The 19,053-nt window shown below is 40.5% G+C and overlaps 1 protein-coding gene across 1 annotated transcript in view; it reads left to right on the top strand.

Moving 5' to 3' along the window:
- The first annotated feature begins 9,446 nt into the window (after positions 1-9,446).
- DKK2 (dickkopf WNT signaling pathway inhibitor 2) overlaps positions 9,447-19,053 on the top strand; it is a 93,000-nt gene continuing 83,393 nt past the window's right edge. The window contains exon 1 of the mRNA XM_003796342.2: positions 9,447-9,668. Within this exon, the coding sequence (XP_003796390.1) occupies positions 9,447-9,668 (222 nt within the window). The remainder of the gene's footprint in view (positions 9,669-19,053) is intronic.

Here is a 19,053-nt window from a genome sequence, read left to right as displayed (position 1 = left end):
AATCAGCAAGAAAAAAATCAGACAACCCCATTAAAAAGTGGGCAAAAGGCAGGAACAGAACTTTTCAAAAGAAGACAGCCTAATGGCCAGCAATATATGAAAAATGCTCAATATCTCTGATCATCAGGGAAATGCAAGTAAAACCACAATAAGCTATTACTTAACTCCAGTGAGAATGACTTATATCAAAAAGTCCCAAAACAGCAGATGGTGGCATGGATGCAGAGAGAAAGGATCACTCATTATTGGAGTTGGTAGGACTGCAAACCAGTATGACCTCTCTGGAAAGTAACGTGGAGATACCTCAAAGAACTAAAAGTAGAGCTGCCATTTGTTCCAGTAATCCCACTACTGGGCTATTTACCCAAAGGAAGAAATGATTAACAATTTGTTTAATCCCATTACTAACAGTTACCAAGAACTCTTGTCAGAGAATGATACCATGATGGGTTGCAATTTCCATCTCCCACACGTGTGGGTTGCAGGTGTGCTCAAACTATGGCCCGCAGGCCACATGTAGCGCACTGAGGACATTTATCTGGCCTGCCCGGTGTTTTTGCTGCCGCTGCCTGTCCTGCTTAGCAGCCGACTCGTCCTGGGGCCCGCAGTCGGGCCCTCCAATGATCTGAGGGACAGTGAACTGGCCCCCTGTTTAAAAAGTTTGAGGACCCCTGAATGGCTTCCTTACAGATATTTTAACATTAAATGGCCACCGAAGCAGGCAATAACATGATCATATATGCCATGTTCCCAAAAGTGCTTTATAGGTGAGTGACAGATATCATACACATTATTATAATTAGTGGTCTGGTCTTAGGCAGGATCTACACGTGGCTAAAGTGAATAAAAAGTTTGGACTGTAACAGACATAACTTTGGGTTGCAACTTGCAGCTCTGAGCTTCTTGTATGAACAGCCTCCCTCAATTATCCTAGTATATAGGATAAAACTGAAGTAATTCAGGAAATTTGGATGTAATACTTAAAAGGTTATGAATGTATCTTGCCTTATGTTAAAAGGATACCCATTTGCATGGTCTTGGCCCCAGTGCTAGCCAGCTCCAACATTAACCAGTGGGGGGGAAATATATTCAAGGTTTAAAACAAAAGACATACTTATACATTTTGATATTATCTAAAAGACAATGAAGAATTGAGAATTTAATTTTATTAATTAAAGTATTTATTAATTAGTAACTTAAAAATGTTATTTAATTAAAAATTTAAAAATATTGGTTGATATGAGAGAACAAGGCTACCATCACTTTAGCTGTAATATGTAAGCAGTGGCTATGTTTTAGAAGCTATTATTTGATCTTTCTTATATAGAAATCTGTACATAGAATCTTAACACTAACAACCAAAATGCATTTTATGAATCTAAATTTGAGTTTACTCAAACTCAAGTTTCTTGATCACGTAAGAACTAAGTGGTTGAGTGCACATATATTAAACATGATTTCATTAGCAGTTTCAGCGAAATTAGATATTCCCTCTGTTTCCACATATTTAGCACTGCCTTGAATTAATTAAATGTACTGTGATTCCAAGTGACTATTAATTTACTGAGTAACTTGAACAAATGAAATGAAATTATGGACAAATTAAGTTAGTAACAGAATAGTCTGATGATTGCTAGATCGCTTTATTTTTGATTGTCACTTCCTTTTTCTTTGATCTGCAATAATTTTATTTTTTTGTCACATACTTAAGAGTATGTGTTTTATTACTTCCATCTTTCATTAACTAGGTAGCTTTTTGAAAATGTGCCTTATCTTCTGGGAAAATTACGTGTATTTTTTTGTTTTCTTTTTCAGGGCCCTAGTGGAATCTTGTCAATCACATTCAGATTCATTTGGTTAGGTTCAAGTTCAGCCACAGAGGGAAGGTGAGAAAATCAATATTGTTAACATAGACTCAGAAGTAATGATGATAGGAAAGATTGAAATAACTTTTTCAAGTGAACATCTAACAGAATACCCCATCAAGTTGAGAAATTCTGAGAGACTGCTATGTTTTTTTGTATAGAAATGTTACATTTTTCCTAAATGTTTTATGTGCTATATCTGTAAATCCTTGTATTATCAGCTGAATTATGCCCCCTGCACCTCTGCCAAATTCATAGGTTGAAACTCTAACTCAACTTTGTACCTCAGAACAAACCATAACAAGAGATAAGGTTTATAAAGAGGTTCTAAGTTAAAATAAGATCTTTAGGGTACATCCTAACCCAATATGGCTGGTTTTCTTATAAGAAGAGGAAATTTGAATATAAACCAAGGGACAACAGTGAGAAGTTGTCTTCTGCAAAACAAGAAGAGAGGCCTCAGAAGAAACCAAATCTACTGATGCCTTGATCTCGGACTCCTAGCCTCTAGAATAGTGAGGAAATAAATTTCTGTTGTGTAAGCAACAAAGTCAGTAATATTATGTTATGGCAGACCTAGAAATCTAATCTATGGCCTTACAGCAGAAGGAGGCTTTAAGTTTTCTGCCACAATCATTTAGTCCCGAGAGTTTTACTACATTAGGCAAAGGTGCAATACCTGTACTCAAGAGCTCTTAGTTTTGATGTTATTTGTAGCCCTTTACTAAGTGCTTGTCTTGGTTCCTTTAGAGAAATCGCTGTTGGGCCCTGCTGCAAAGCCACCTCTAACTTTTTCTGATGTATTTCCCTTTTCTTTTGTGCCCTGTACATTATTGGCATAACTGGGCGCCTATAACTACAAACGAGGACCTGCCATGTGCAAGCTGCTCTTTGTCAGTATTATTGTAACAGTGGATTGTACATCCATTGTTTTAAGGATGTGAACTGTGGGGGAATAAATAAGAGATAAAAAGTTGTGTTCCACCAACCTAAAACATAACAAGATTCAATAAATTGGAACACTATTCTCTTTATGTATTGCTTTATATCTCAAACCAGTTACCTGTAAAGTTCCTGAAGCTGAGTGGAGTTTTCTTTCTTGACTTTCTTTTAACACAAATTATTTTTGAACATAGGTATTCCTAGAGTATCAAATAATATCTATACCTATTCCTAGAGTATCAAATTAATATCTACTACACATTAATCTCCTAAATATAACCTAAACACATTTTCTATTTTTTGTTACAAAAAACTTAGTTTATGCTTCAAATAGACATTGAATTGTCCTGTGGGGAGCTATGTCCTTACGTTTTGCATGTTTTCCCATTATTTTTTAATCTGTATCACAATGTCTTTTATGTATAGTATGAGTATAGTTGGGTTCAGGTAAATGACCAGGAATAAATACATTGTACCACGACTTGACCAGCGACCCTGTTCTTCCAGTTTTTAATATTCCCTATTTCAAATGACCAAGTCATGTCTGACTGAATAAACTGCCATATTTTCAATAGTTTCCCCTTTTGAGTAATGTTCACAGTAGAAGTGATCTGTAATAAACCCGTAGTAATCATAGGGTAGAAAGCAATCCAGCCTGTGGCTGGCAGTTTGAAGGCTCATGGAACATTTTTTTCCAACTCACTGTGGTTTCTAAATCCGAGCAGTTAACAGCTCCTTAAAACCAATCACCCAAAGACACAAACAATAACAAAAACAGGTGCTTAAAAATGAATGTTGCTGGATCCTTTTCCTCAGAGGTCTTATCAAAAGTACTATTGCCCTCAACATCCTTACAAGATCTCTGTAGAACCTTAGGGATCTAAAGAACAGGGTCTGGATACCCTGGGTGCAGATTATCTAAAGGTGGTTTTATTGTTCATCAAGATGAGTTTCTTATAATTAAACTTCACTCAAGAATTAAACATATTTCTCTTTGATTTCCAAGCATTACTTGTTAGTTTAGTACTATTACCAAAGATCAATCTTAAAACAGCCTGCCAGACTTAACGAAGAGAAAATATCAAGAAGGATATTCAGTGTATGGAACCACTAGACGTTGGGTGGCATGAAGGGAAAGTTTGGGTATTAAACATTTGGTGATTGTTTCTAATTCCAACTCCACCTACGAACACAAGAATCAGTAGAAATTTATCTGCCTGAGTTTTAGATTGCTGTCTGAATTTTATTTTTATTGATTGGGTTCATGTTCTAGGGGAAGATTGGTTCGGTAATCCTCTTTAAGAGGCAGGTCAAGTATTGAGAATATGATCTGTCAAGGTTCAAAGAACAAGCCATTGACTGAGCACTTCTTATGTTCCTTATTGGTGTCCCGTGAAATTCCCTAAACCATTTCACGTGCACATGTTTATGTCAAGCACAGCCAGGGACTCAAACATAAGTGCTGAGGTATTTTCTCATTAGCTAGTGCAGTTGTCTATGAGATCTCATCAGGATACAGTTAACAACAGAAATGAATGCAGGGATCAAATAGGAGATGTTATTTTTCATTTCTGGTATGGAAATTGTTCCCATCAAGAAAACAGAAAGGATTTTCGCTAGCTTACATTTGTAACAAGTTATTTAAAAGGTAATTGACAGCAGCACATGATACAGTTATTCTATAGGCAGAGTGAGAAACATAAAACCTTATGTGATAAGATCCAAAGTGTGAGTACCACCAGAAGACAGAATGAGATATCTGGGTTTACTGTGAAGAGGGGAAATCCACATAACCTTGCTTTCTAGATTCTTAACATCCATCAAGATTCAACCATGGTATGAAGATCTTTTGTGGCTATTCTGTGTGTGCAAGGTGATTTGGGGTCCTGTGAGACCTCTCTTCTCAAGTTCACCATAATGAAATAATTCTGTTCTTACTGACCTAAAGTCACCATCACTAGGATCATTTCTTTGGGCTCAACCACTAATGTAGCAGTATAGTGTTTATGGACACTATTATTAAAATCTCCATATAAATTCTGGGGGAAGGAAAATCTCTAGGAAAATCTTTAAATTTTTTCATTCCCATAGATACATGAATTCAAGCTAGCTTGGAAGCTGCAGATATCCTGTGAGAGATTAAACTCAGAGACCCACAGAATTCAGCAGTTCTGAGGCTCAGAACAACAGCTCCTCAGACCAGCTAGAGGTGGAATTTCAGAGAGTCAAGGGCTCGACAGTGGGCTACCAGCCTCTTTAGGCCTAAGACCCTCACTTACTCACCTCAAGAACCTACATTTAATAAATGTGCAATGGATGCCTGAACAAATGCTGAATAAACTATCATAGGAAGTATTCACTAATGCCGGGAGAGAGATAATAGGATGAAAAATATAAGTTGCAGTAAGCAGGAATAAGGTGACAAATTGTTCCCTTAACTTACCTTCAAGGTTAGATATACAGAAAGAAACCAGAATCCAGAAACAACTGTTGAGAAAGTTTTGCCTTTTCTATGGAATCAAAATGAGCCCAGAGCTGGAGGAGCAAAGAGAAGAGGGAATACGTAGCCAAAGGAGAAAGTGTTGGAGAGGCATTTTCTTCTCAGCAAAAGGGCCCTATCCTGAGCTTCCGTACAGTCTTGATTTTATATGTTTACTCTCTAATCACGTTATTACAAATGGCATAAAAAATTATTTTTTTAAGTAAAATATGAAGCTTGCATTTTTATACTTAGGAAAACACACAAGGCAAAAACACATGTGGGATTGTGACAGTGGTCCAAAGGATAATGTGTATTTGCAGCGAGTTGATTTCGTGTACGCCTATCTACTTGTCTACATGTGGGATATCTGTGTCTCTTTCTGTCCGTCAAACAATTTTACAGAAAGCATTTGGGTCATGAATGAAATTACTTTTCCCCTCCTTTTTAGCCTAAAGTATAGTTGTGTGTGCTTTAGCATTTGATTCCATATGTGTGGTTTTGTATTTTTTTTATGGGAGAATGTTTGTACAAGTAAATTTTATGTGAACTTTGATTTTAACTACACATACCTGGAAAAGTTTGCTTTGGGAGTTTGTGGGGTGTTGTGTAAGCCTCTGAAATAATCTCTTTATGGTGGTTACTTAGAGCCGGGAGTAAATGTTCTGTGCTTGACGTTGCTTTTTAGTAGTATAGATGAGTAACGTTCCACCTGGGGATGCGGGATATTTATTTTGATCAGAGGGAAATAATGAAGGAAGAGACAGAAATAGGCAATGCGAATTTTCTCTTGGTTCATTTGAATTGGTTCTCCAACATGTGGGAACGTCCACATCCTTCCATGTAGATGTAGAGTGATTTTTCTTTTGCCCACGTATTTAGCGATCCTTCATCATTTCCTCTTCAAAAGTGCTCTTCGAAAATATATGAACCAGTAGATTCCTCACTTAATTTTCTTTCTGACTGACAAATCGGAATTAAGGCAGAAGATACATCCTTTTGTGAAGTCTAGACTCAGAATCCCAAGTACAACATTTTATAGAGTACAAATTAGTGCCCTTACCTTCCACTAGCGTCAAAAATGACTCACTTAACCTTCCAAACTTACAGATTTATCACCGGGCACATATATGTATGCATGTGTGTGTATAAACTTCATATATGTATACATTTCTATGTGTATGATACATATTTAGACATAATGTATATCTGTGTGTACATAATGACTTTATACTCATGTACCTTCATTGTGGTAAGAATACTTAACATGAGCTCTACCCTACTAATAAATTGTGTAACATATTATTATTGACTATAAATGCAATGTTGTACAGAAAAGCAGAGTTTATTAATCTTGTTTAACTAAAAACTTTATGCCTATTAATGAACTGACTCCTTAATCTCCCTTTCTTCCAGCCCCTGGTCCCCACCATTCCACTCTTTGAGTCTATAAATTTGACCTCTTTATTCTAAATGCTTCATAGAAACAGAATCATGCAGTATTTGCCTTTTTTTTTTTCGTGCATTTCCCATAGGCCAGTTTCAATCTTTATTTATTTCATTGCAGTTTTTGGCCGGGGCTGATGTTTGAACCCCCCACCCCCGCCCCGCCCCGCATATGGAGCCGGCACCCTACTCCTTCAGCCACAGGCACCACCCCAGTATTTGACTTGCTATGATTATTTCACTTGGCATGATACCCTCAAGGGTGATCCATGTTGTTATTCTTCAGCATATATTTTTAAAGAGGAAAAAAAAAAGCCCGTTACATTATGAAAAACTCTGGCCAATTGTGGTGGCTCACACCTCTAATTCCAATACTTTGGGTGGAGGACACCAGAGAGGGGCTTGAAGGTAAGGGTTGGAGACCAGCCTGGGCTATAGAGTGAGACCCTATTTATGAAAAAAAAAAAAAAGTGAAAAACTCTACCCTAAGGAAGCACAAAGAAATCCAACGATAAAACGCGCCAGAGAGTTTATCAAGTTTTAATCCTGTTTGGTTGTGTCTTAAAAACAACTTAGTGAAAAGGAGGAATTTCAAGCCAGACAGATAGATCAGGACAGAGAAATATATAAAACCGTCGCTGTTTTGGAGACACCAGCTCCAAATACACGCTGCAGAATTCGGCGTTGTCTGAAGGAAAATAAAGGAGTTAGTAACGTTCTCATTTAGCGACAAGTTAAACTCGTGCTCCGGGACGTGCTGTTGTTTGCCGGGATCAGGTGTGAAATAAGAGGAACGTAGGTTCAAAATGTCTAAGGACAGCACTGGTAGTATCCTCTCGCTGCTAGCCGTCCCTTCTAACTCCAAGTTGTAGCTCAAAGTTTCGATTTCTCTGCTGTGGGACGTGAGTGCCCAGGAGGGAGAAGTGCGACAACTTTGAGCAGGTCCCTACTTTGGAAGTCAGCGCTGGGCGGCCAAACCGCACCCAAACCACCGCTGGCGCTGGCGTGGGCAGCCCGAGTCTCCGAGCGCTTCGCCGCCGCTTCGCCGAGCGGTTGCCACTGGCGCCCCCAAGCGCCCGCGCGCCCCAGGCCCTCCCATAGTCGGCGGCTGTGACCTCCGCAGAAGCGAAACAGACCTGGGAAGCCTACGGCAGCGAACAGGAAGGACTTCCCTTGTAATTTCCTGGGGCTAGGAAGCAGGAAGCCCAGGGAGGCAGGACCTCAAAAGCTCTCTGCCCCCATTCATTCCGGTCTGGGGCCTCCTCTTTGCACAGAGGGCAGTTGCGTGGCACTGTAGAGACGCTCCCTGAAGCGGGGAGGTCCCGCCCTGAAGCATACATACCCAGGGGGTGTCCCCCTTCCTCCCAACCCCTCAGAGACAGGGACACACGCTCTGGGGGTGATGGGGCTGGAGTGGAGGAGGAGACTAAAAAGACCCAAAGCCTCCGGGGGAAGAGGCTTATATTCCCCTTCTTGGGTCCTCTTCCCTACTTCCAAAGCCTCCATTCCCATCCACTGGGCACCCCCGGCGCACCTACGTGACGCCTGCCAGGCACACTCGGCTTACCCCAAGTCCGAGCTCACACAGAGCACAGTCCTAACGCAGATGCTCCCTCCTCTCAGCTCTCTCCAGCTCTCCCAGCGCAGTCGGGCTGCGGAGCGGGGCGGCCACCACGCGTGGCAGCACCTTGCCTCTCTCCTGTCCACATTTGCTCCCCTCCCCGCCTATTTCTAAACGTCCCTTCACCCGCTGGAGTCCTGTCAGGAATTAGGAGCCCCAGTGTTCCTCTGGGGGTGAATCTCGCTTTTCCACGGGATAGAGGAGAGGGAGGGCGAGGAGACCCAGAAGCAAGAGCGGGAGCTGGAGAAGGAGCAGCGGAAGGGCAAGAGAGGAGGGGGCAGGAGCGTGGGGGTGAGAGAAGTTTTCACTCTTTGTCACTCTTGAATTGGGGCGGAGGGAAAAAAACCCACTGTGGGGAGCTATAAAAAGCCAAGAGGACGGGGGAGAGCGCAGAGAGAGAGCGGGAGCTCGCGCCGAGCGCAAGTCGCTCCCAGGGCATCGCTGCGTGGCTGGCAGCGGTTGGCTGTCCCGTGTGACGCTTTGGGGCAACTGCGATTGCAAGCGTGGGGGACCTCGACTCGCCTCAGATCTCAAGAGTTCCATCCAGAGGCAGCTCTTGGTCCCCCGTTCTAGCTCCTGCTAACCTCGAAAAGGAGCGCTTAGTGTCCTGCCATGGTTGAATCCTATCCTAGAGGGTAGAAAAAGAGAGGTGAGGAAAGCTACTGAGTCCGAAGAGAAGAAACTAGTGCGAACTTCCAACCTATTAAAAGGACTGAACCGCGGAGATTTCGGCGGGACTGCTGGAGTGCCCGGCTAGGAGGAACCAGAGCGGTGCGGTCCGCGGGGCTGGGTCTCCTTGCACCTTGGGTCACGCCTCCTTGGCGCGAAGGCTCCTCGCCTTTGATTGCTTCCAGTTATTGCAGAACTTCCTGCCCTGGTGGAGAAGCGGGTCTCACGTGGGTCGCTCAAGCTTGTGGCCTGAAGAGTAAGACTGAGTTCACTTGCTCCCGGGTCTCAGAACCAGGAAGGGTTGGGGGAACAGAGTCTGCGTGCCCACGCGCCCAGAGTGAGGGGCCCTGTGTTGGAGTCCTCCCTCCCCTTGCATTCGCACCCCTCCGTGCCTTGCGCCACCCCAGGGACTCCTCGCAGGGAGATGGCCGCGTTGATGCGGGGCAAGGATTCGTCCCGCTGCCTACTCCTACTGGCCGCGGTGCTGATGGTGGAGAGCTCACAGATCGGCAGCTCGCGGGCCAAACTCAACTCCATCAAGTCCTCTCTGGGCGGGGAAATGCCTGCCCAGGCCGCCAATCGATCTGCGGGCGTATACCAAGGACTGGCTTTCAGCGGCAGTAAGAAGGGAAAAAACCTGGGGCAGGTAGGAACTCCCCTCGCACCCGGCCCCCAACACACTCCCCAGCTAGGTGCAGGAGGGACCAGCGCTCGTGCGCTAGCAGTTGGCTTTTGCGCCGGCAACTTTTGGAGAGCGGCCCCAGGTGTGGCGCGCAGGCGGCTGGGGAGGGGTTCCCCGCAGCCGGGTCTGCACGGGTAGGGGGTCTGGGTGTCTGCTGGTCCCGCACTGCGCCGACAGGGCGGGTTAGGGTTCTGTCTCCCCTTTGCTTTGGGACGTGGGCACGCAGCGAGACTTGGTGCGTTCCTGTGGGGACAGTGACCAGAATGCTCCTTCCATTTACCACAGTGATGCAACTGATGAAAATGTCAATAGCAGCTAACACGTAGCGACTATTAAGTGACAGGCACGACTCTAAGCTTTTTACACGTTCATTCGTTTAGTCTTCACAACTCTGTAAGCCAAGCGCTGCTGCTTTCCCATTCTGGGCACGAAGTAATGAAGGCACCGAACGATTAGCGATTTGCCCAAGGCGCTCAGTAAGGGGGAGCAGCCCACGGAGTCCGGTCCTGGGCCCTTGCCTACGACATTTTACAGCTTGGAGGGGAATTCATTCCTTTTTCAGGTCCTCCTTTCCCCTCAACCGCTTTCTTCCTTCAGAGAAGTAAGGTCCCAGAGAAGAACTCCAGTAGACGCGGATATGTCACTCAGAGAATTGTAAACAACCCATCCAGGAGGAAGCAAGATGATGAGGTGACAATTACAGCATAGTAGGCGCCCCAGATAAAGCAAGGACGCCGGGGGCGTTTTTATGAGAGGGAACTTTCCACCAGCGTCGCTGTCTCTGTCACATAGATTGACAGTCACTGGCAAACAGTTACACAAATAGACACACACAGAGAGAGACGCGAGCTCGCCCGCACACTCGGCGCCCGCCCGCCGTGGCTGGCGCGCAGCGGCCAGGAGAGGGGGCTCTGTGGGCACTGGGTATAACGACAGCTCCCCCTTCTGCTCCTTTTGTGGGAAGCTAAAACGCAACGCCAGTTTGCCAATGGCGCACTCCCCCAACACTGCGCAAGTGTCAGCCCCCTGCGGCGGCCCATGCCCTACGCGTCTGGGTTTTCTGGTTTTTTCTAAAGAGCCTGAAGCTGCCCCTCTCAGAGCTCGCGGTGCCCTCCGCTGCCCCTGGCCACAGAGAAGGTGGCATGATGAAGATTGGTGAGGGCCAGTCCTAGATGGACCAGAGAGGACTCTGGCATGAGCTTAGCCCCCTACTGCCTGCTCATGGGTGTTAACATTTGTTTTGCAGTTCTGCTAGTTTTGCAATTCCAGAATGCTTCCTGGATCTTTGAAGTGTCAAGTATTTTAGCTATCCTTTCAAAGGGTTACAAAGTCTGCATCGAATATTTTCAAGGTCTCAAGGAAAGTAAGAAAGCAGACATACACGTCTACCAAATCATTGCGTATCTTCACACATGCAAGTACGTCCACACGTAAGGGGTCACTCTCATTCCTGTTCCTTTCCCTGGGAGATGTCCTGACATTTTTCAAAGTCATTAGAAGTCCATCTTGAGATGGGACAAGGCTTAGACGGATGCTTTCGATCCAAATCGTGGGATTTCTCTAATGCTACTGACTTCAAACTGCACATTCTGTGTCAGAGAGCTTAACGTGTGTGCAGTTCCACCAAGAAGAGAGGGACAGACCCAAAGATCTTTGAGATTCCTCTCAGTCTAATCCATGTATATTTGGGGGATCTTTGTTAAGCACTTTTTGTTTCTGTGACAACATTGGGCCAAGACACTTGATGTTCTTCTGTCAATCAGTTGTGTAAGCAATGTCACTAGCCATATTGTGACACAGAGCAGGTTGAGGGCCACATCTCTGAACCTACCTTATTCTGTATGCTTTGATAATATATCCGTATATAAATGGGTATAAAACATGCTTACTTTGCTCTCCTTCCAAGTGTCTACCCTATTATGCATCTAAAAGAGTTTGCCACTTGCATCCCCTCAATTCGAGAATATATTTCGCTTACAAATAAGTTGAATTTCTGACATTCCCTCCTTAATGGAGTTCTATGGAATATATTTCATTACATTTACTTTGTTGGGATATCAGATCCTTCAAATTTGATGACAGATTGTGAGACATTTGTATCATATTGGAGATAACAGTAAAACAAAGCATGTGTTGGGTTGACTAGCAGGAGGATCACGGGCAAATGGGAAAATTTTATTTTATATATGCTGCATCTCATTTGTTATGAAGACACCAATGGAAAATATCTTCTCTTTAAAGTAGAAAAGGAACTCTTTGAATACTTATGGGTCCTTTTATCTGTATCTTCTTGTTCTACTGGCTATGTGGCTGCCCCCAAAGTTCTTAATATTCTTACTTTCAGAAATGGAATGGAAATTAGAAATGCTATTCAAGGGAAGATATAGAGAAGATCTTTAGAATTTAAATGCAGCTGAGCTGAATTATTATCCATCTTCATAGTAAAATATGATTGCAAAAACTGAAAGTCAAGTGCCAGTTGGACATACTAGACAATTAGATAGCATTATCCTGAGGCCTAATAGTTTGATTTTCCTCCATACCCTCTATCTGTGATTGACAGTGTCGAAATATATGTCTGTAAAGGATATAGAGGAAAGAAACTATAGGATGAAACTTCAAGTAGGTAAATGAGGAGCTTAGTTTTGGTCTTATTTTTCTTAAAAGGAGATTGAATAATCCCATTTTAATTTTTTAGGCTAGAGAATTAAAATTTTATTGCCATTGCAGAAGTTTTCAAAGAGATTTAATAACTCATTAACCTATAAAAGTTAAAATGCAACTAAGTGTGTTCCCAGGTTGTCTTGAAGTTTGCTTAATTTCACATGCAGAGAAATGTACTCATTTATAGGAACTCTACTTGTTCTACATGCAAGGTGTATTATTCATCATATCACCATTAGAAAACATGCCTGTGAATTTCAGGAAAGATTTAAAAGGCTCAGCGACAAAGTGCACTGTTCTACAGAGGTGTTACAATTCTCATTTTTAAGTTTGCTTTTGAAGATGGATTATGACCGAAACTGACATAGAAAACTGGGAATGGTGGCATTCAAGTAATTGATACAGAATTAGCAAAAACAATTTTGCTGAATCGTTCAACACAGTATTTTGATTTGCCTTTCTATTGCAGGTATTGTCAACAAGTTTGAAAAAGTAGTGCACAGATGTACTGTATGTGAATATGGGGTTATTAAGTTATAGGACTGTTGCCAAGAAAAGCATACACATTTTAAGAAAGGAAAAAATTATATTGAGATTCTAATACTCATATATGCTGATAATGTTTGTTATCTTACATACTGTCTCTGGTATATCTTATAAATGCAGAAGTCCTAGATGATTTGAGTATTGCAATTTCAAAACAGTTTTTCTCCTGCCTTAAAATGTGAATACATTTTTTGGCGCTCTCTATATAAATATTTGAATATTTGTATATGTCCATATTTATACATTTAAATCCCCAAGGAGACTATTTCAAATGTTCTAAATTAAAAACTATTTCAAACAAAATCTTCAGTATCATGTGGATAAATATGTTTTTATTAAATATCAAACTATTGAGTCAAATATTTTGCTTTTATATCATCTCTGGAGTTTCAGGCATTCATTTTCATGAAATCCTTCCAAACAAATTTAAAAGTTCACACAATTAAGAAAACAACTTTGCAATTCACAATTTTTGGTGTGTGAATGAAACACCTTTTGGATTTGTGCCTGTAATTACTTGCCTTCTTCACTCCTTTCTCTGTCCTTTTGAGACTAGCAGAGGAATTTAATTTCAATTCAATCTGTAGCATTCTGAAATTCTATAAAGGCGACAAGTAGAACAGTGACAAACCAATTATATTTTAAACATAGATATGCTTACTGGAATGTGTTTCTAAAAAGAAGATGAAACTGGGTTTAAGGTGAATTTCAATTTTGTGATTTTTTAATAGAACTTGAACACTTGCAGGACAGTGGTTTGGATGAAGTTATGTTGTGGGGAAAAGTCCATTTGACATTTATTGAAACAAAAACTTGGAGGAGTTGGTTAGAGGGCACTAATATTTGTAGATCACAAAATGCATGCTGAAAAATACTACCCGCTCTGTTTTCTTAGGTGACCTCTTCACTCTGTGAAATTATCCATGACTGTTTTTTAACCTCAGCCCAACTTTCTCCTGCTAGAGCGTCAATACTATGGTAGCCTCTCAGTACATAAGCAAGCCATTTTTAAGATCACATTTTCTAAAATAATGTAAAAGATCTTGAAACAATCTACATTAAGGTTCCCAGTCTTTCACTATGAATTACAGAGAATTGATCGTTGATACAAATGGAAGTTACGTCGTGAATAGCAAGAAAAATATTTTAATGATAATCTAAGCTTGTCCATCTATCATTGTGTTTTATGGAAGACTAGAGAGAGCAAGAGGACAAGGTTACTTAAACTCACTCCAGCTGTGACTCTGACCCTGTCTTAGTCTCCTTTAGAATTCCCTTCTGATAGAAAGTTTTGTCCCCTCTTCTCCTTTCCAGGATGTTTCAAATCTTTTTCATGGGGATAAGGTGATATCATAGAAGGGTAACTGGTATATTCCGTTCCAAGAGAATATTGGTGCTTTCTTTTTTTTGTTTTTTCCCTTACATAATAGTTTTAAATGTACTTAAAATACTTGGTGGTTAAGTTTTAGAGAAAATTTAGAATCCCTAGTCTATTTACTAGTTTAGACTCTTTTCTTTCAGCTGCTCATTCTTTGTTACTGCAGTGACACCAACATGAATTACAATTTTATTTCTGCCTGTGATTTTCTGACTGCCCCTTAGAGTTGACTTTTTCATTATACCTCTAGACATTTATCTATGAAAAGAAGATATACCTACTTCTAGTTATTTATATGATCATCGAAAAGATTTATGTGATATATTAGTGTCTGCCTGAGCCTCTTTTTAAAAGAAACTCTGTCTATCATTTGTAAGTCAGAGGCAAAAAACCAAAAGAAAATAAGATTAATGATAATGAATAGGTTGATTTTTTTTTATTGTGTAGCATTGCTTTAAGATTACATAGAAAGATTAAATAATTTTTGTTAAAATTTAGTATTACTATTTAAGGTAATAAGGTAAGTAGAGGTCAATTTTCACTACTTCCTCTGTCCACTTTTGCTGGGATGAGAACAGAATAAGATATTTTTCTGAAATTGTTGGTCTTGCGGGGGCAAATATAAACCATTTTCTCAAAGAGGTCAGTTAATATAACAGTTAGGTGATTTTTTTAAATTTTCTTTGTAAAATTAAATGAATTAGAGAACTTTTAAGGCAGAGAGATTTCAGCACCATATCTGAATTGTTTTTTAACCCATGTAATCAGTTTGTGTAGCACCAATGACAGAATCACTACTTATTCCACAACCACAGAATTGATATAAGATGATGTGTGTGGGATCATGATATTAGTTTCGATATACTTATGTGCTCCCAATAACTGTAGAAATAAAATCAGAACAAACACAAAAGTAATTTTTTTCCAAAGTCACTTACCTCTCCCCCACAGTCATATCAAAAGGACAAAGATATATCAAATATCCTTTTGATGTAGTACCTAATTTAAAACAAAACAATCTAAAACAAAAAGAAAACAAATCTAAAAGAAAATTTTGAATTCACTGAGTGAATAATTCCATTAAATGCCAGAACAACTCAGAGAAGTGACTTCTCAAAGTGGTAGATCTGTCCTAATCTTCCCCACAGGCTTTAGTTCTCTACATTATGGTTTCTCATGGGGAATGAGAACGTTCTTTTGTCAGGGACCTGGAAGCAGTGATCCTCAGACGTGTTACTTACTTCCTTACACTGGCTTGCAAGCCCTTATGGCACAGATTAAATTATAGTGAGTGGTACCACTGATTGATTTTTTACTCTGTGCCAGGAATGGGGGCAAAGGCTCCACTTGCATTAACTCTTTTGATCCTCTAAGCAGCCCTTTCACAAATGCTAATATCATCCTTATGATGCAAATGATGAAACATTTGATAAATACTAAAGACATTAACTTTCCTAACAACAATCAGCAAGGTTATACAATTTGTACACGTTATACAGTGGTAAGCGAAGAAAGATAAAGTCCAAACCTAAGCAATCTGATTGTTAACCATATACTTAACCACCAGACTATGTTGCTACAATATGCTATGTTTACTCTGTATCTAAGGGTGAACGTGCACTTTCCTTTAGTATTCCCTCTTATATTTTCTAATGACACCGGTACAACCCGAGCTTCATTAAAAGCCACAACAAAACTCAAACCCTCTATTCTTGCCACCTGCTACACTGAGCAGCCCAAAGTCTGTTAGTGCTTCATGGATACAAAGGCAGCATCACAGCAGTAAATTATGCTCATCTCTGCCTCTACTTGCTCCCTACCCTGGGGCTTCACTGTCGGCAGGGAAAACATACACATACAGACACAGACACATGCGTAGACACACCCCGTTCTTCTACTCTTTCCCATTAAATTATGATATCACCCTAAAAAGAAGGGCATTTTGTGCATAATGCCTATTTCTCTTCTATTCTCATGCCAACAAGCATGCACTCCCCGGACCCGTCTCGCTGTAGACACCGGGGAGGCACCTGCCTTATCAATGGCTTCTCATCAATGGCTTACAGTATCATTAATACTATGAGCAGATAGGGGAAAACTGTCTAGGCTTGGAGCCTGCGTTTGCTTTTGCTTTTTCCTTAGCTTTGACCCCTCCTAACGCCCTTACAGAGAATCAGATGACCTGTATCAGTATTTTAGCACTGCAGTTTCCCGACGAGTTTTAAGTTCCAGTTTGCAACTGACTTGCTTAATGTCTTTGCAAATGACAATCTCAGTCTTTTTAAAAATATCTGTAACATTGGGACAATAATAATAATAGCAACCATAATAGTAATAATAGTACTTGGCTTGCCAGGCACTAGTGAGGATCCCATGAGATAACATATATGAAAAACCTTGAAAAGTGTACTTGGTTATTGTGCTGATGTCATTACTACCGCTGACATTACAGAAATAAGTAAAGTGCTTTTACCCAATAAGAAGTGGCTGCTTAATCCTCTGCACCAAGATGGGCCAGGAGATAACTAAACTAACACATATGATGAGCATGAAGGAAACAAATGAAGTTAATTGCCTCAAGGCAATCACACACACATACACATCACATTTTTCATATTAAATGGTGACATTAAGAGGAATAGTAAGTTGTGGTTGCCTTGTAGAAAATAAATCAACGCATAATTGAGTAATTGGTGAAACTATAGAAAGGATGCAGAAACAAGAGTACATCAAACATTAAAAATATAATCACAATAAGTAGAGGTCCTAACAAGCAAGGTGATAGCAGTTATTCAGCCACAGGAACCATAAGAATTGCACGTGTGAGAGTTTGCTGTCAAGAGCATTAATTTGCTATTTTGCAAAGTAAGATATCACCTGCAAAGACAAAACTTTTAACTCTTTCAATACAGACTATAGGCTTAGATAGTTCACTGTGAATTAGGAAGCCTGATAACCCTGTTTGAGTGTCAGCTATCTCTCCCAGGACTCAGAAATCAGGTCTCACTTTTTTCTAGCCCATTTCCTTACCTTTCTTTCTTTCTATTTGCTTTTCATTTTTAAGCTATATTTTCATGATTCAAGTGAATGGGAAGTACCTTAAGAATGCTAAATTGAGAGTGAAAGTCACCTCAGGAAAGCATGTGATAATTTATTTTAATGCATTAGATGCAAACTGTTTGCCAATAAGTGTTTCTATCTGCCAACGGACCATAAACCTTCATCCAGAAGGGAGGGGAGAGGGAAAAACTGTTTACAATCACTTGAAGTTACAATTTCATTCAAACGCTGGTTTTCCTTTGTGTCTTTAATAATAAGCTATTTCTGTTTTCCTCTTTATTTCCTTCACTAAATCCTCTACAACCCTCTTCCCATACACATGCGTACTTTTGTCCTCCAGCTCTCTCCACAGTCCTCTTTTCTTCTTGTTCCACTTTATCTCCTTTACTGCTACCATTTTCCCGTGTGAAATCATTTGCCGTACACAAATAGATCTACCTTTATCTTGATACATTTTAAGGCCCATTTCATGCTCTGCTGTTTTGGAAATCCTACCAGAAACAACAACGACAACCAAGAACCTCTATGACAAAAATTAAACCTTTGATGTCTAACCCTAAATTATCAGGAGTCAGGAAATCAAACCTTTATAATTCCTAATACCTATCAAAAAAGCCCGTCAATAAGGCTTGTAAGTTAGGAGAATCAAGTGTGATTACCCCAGTTCTTTCCATGCTCTCGTCTGTTTCTGCACTCACCGGTGATGAAAGAATGCTAGGTAGGTTCTCACCCAAACAGGGGCTTTTTGTTTCTTTAACCTTACTTATGTGAATGCTTGGGATTTAAATGACTTTTACTTTTTTTTTCTCTATGGTAGATCTATAATAAGAGGATCTCATGTCTGATTAGAATGTGCAAGCAAGATAGCAGAGTAGTGCACCAGAATCGTGCTGATCTCATAGAACGCCCCAAGCAACTATGATTTAAGCTCAAAATGTTACATATTATAATATGGACATATACATTTTAAATGATACATAATATTTATCTTTACAACTCGAACTATATACGAGAGAGTATTTTTTTTGCTATGTGATGTTTTCTAAATGATTATATATTGATTTTCAGTGTGAAAAACTCCCAAATATATATTTTTGACTTGACAGACTCTTTAAAAATGCTTGAATATTTAATAACCAAGCAAGAAGATTTTTTTCAGATGTGCTTCATGATTATTTTTCAAGATAGACTTTTACAAAGGACCTAGAGAAACTTCTGTTTTCTAAAAGTTTCAGGAACTTACAATAAACTGAAATAGAGCATCGTTAGGCCTGGGAGACACATCGGGAATTACCTAATTTCACTTGCTCATTTCTACACATGAGGGAACCAGACTGGGAGATGCTTCATGATTTGCCCCATGTAGTCAGTGCCATGTAGTCAGTGCCCGTGACAAAGAAATTCTCGCCTTCCAAACAATCTAAAGCAATGCTTTCTGTTCAACAAAACTCTGAAAGAATTAAATTCAGTTGTCTTGAGTTCATTAAAAAGCTGGTGGGAGATAAGTTGTACATAGAGCTCTTTTTTTCAGCTCTAAATTTGTGTATGTCAAAATATATCATCCAAGCTTACCATGTCATGGTGACAACCGTGTCAGTGGGTTTTAAATAACATGAATGTAGGGAAGTGGCTTTGACGCTATTGTCTTTGCTCACTTCTTCAGTCCTGATACTTACAAGGACGTGATTAGCAAGAAGCCTA

This window comes from Otolemur garnettii, unplaced genomic scaffold (assembly GCF_000181295.1).
Source record: "Otolemur garnettii isolate 467f Iridium unplaced genomic scaffold, OtoGar3 scaffold00103, whole genome shotgun sequence".
Lineage (NCBI taxonomy): Eukaryota > Metazoa > Chordata > Mammalia > Primates > Galagidae > Otolemur > Otolemur garnettii.
Note: the sequence above shows the minus strand (reverse complement) of the source record. Positions and strands in the feature narration are given on the sequence as shown.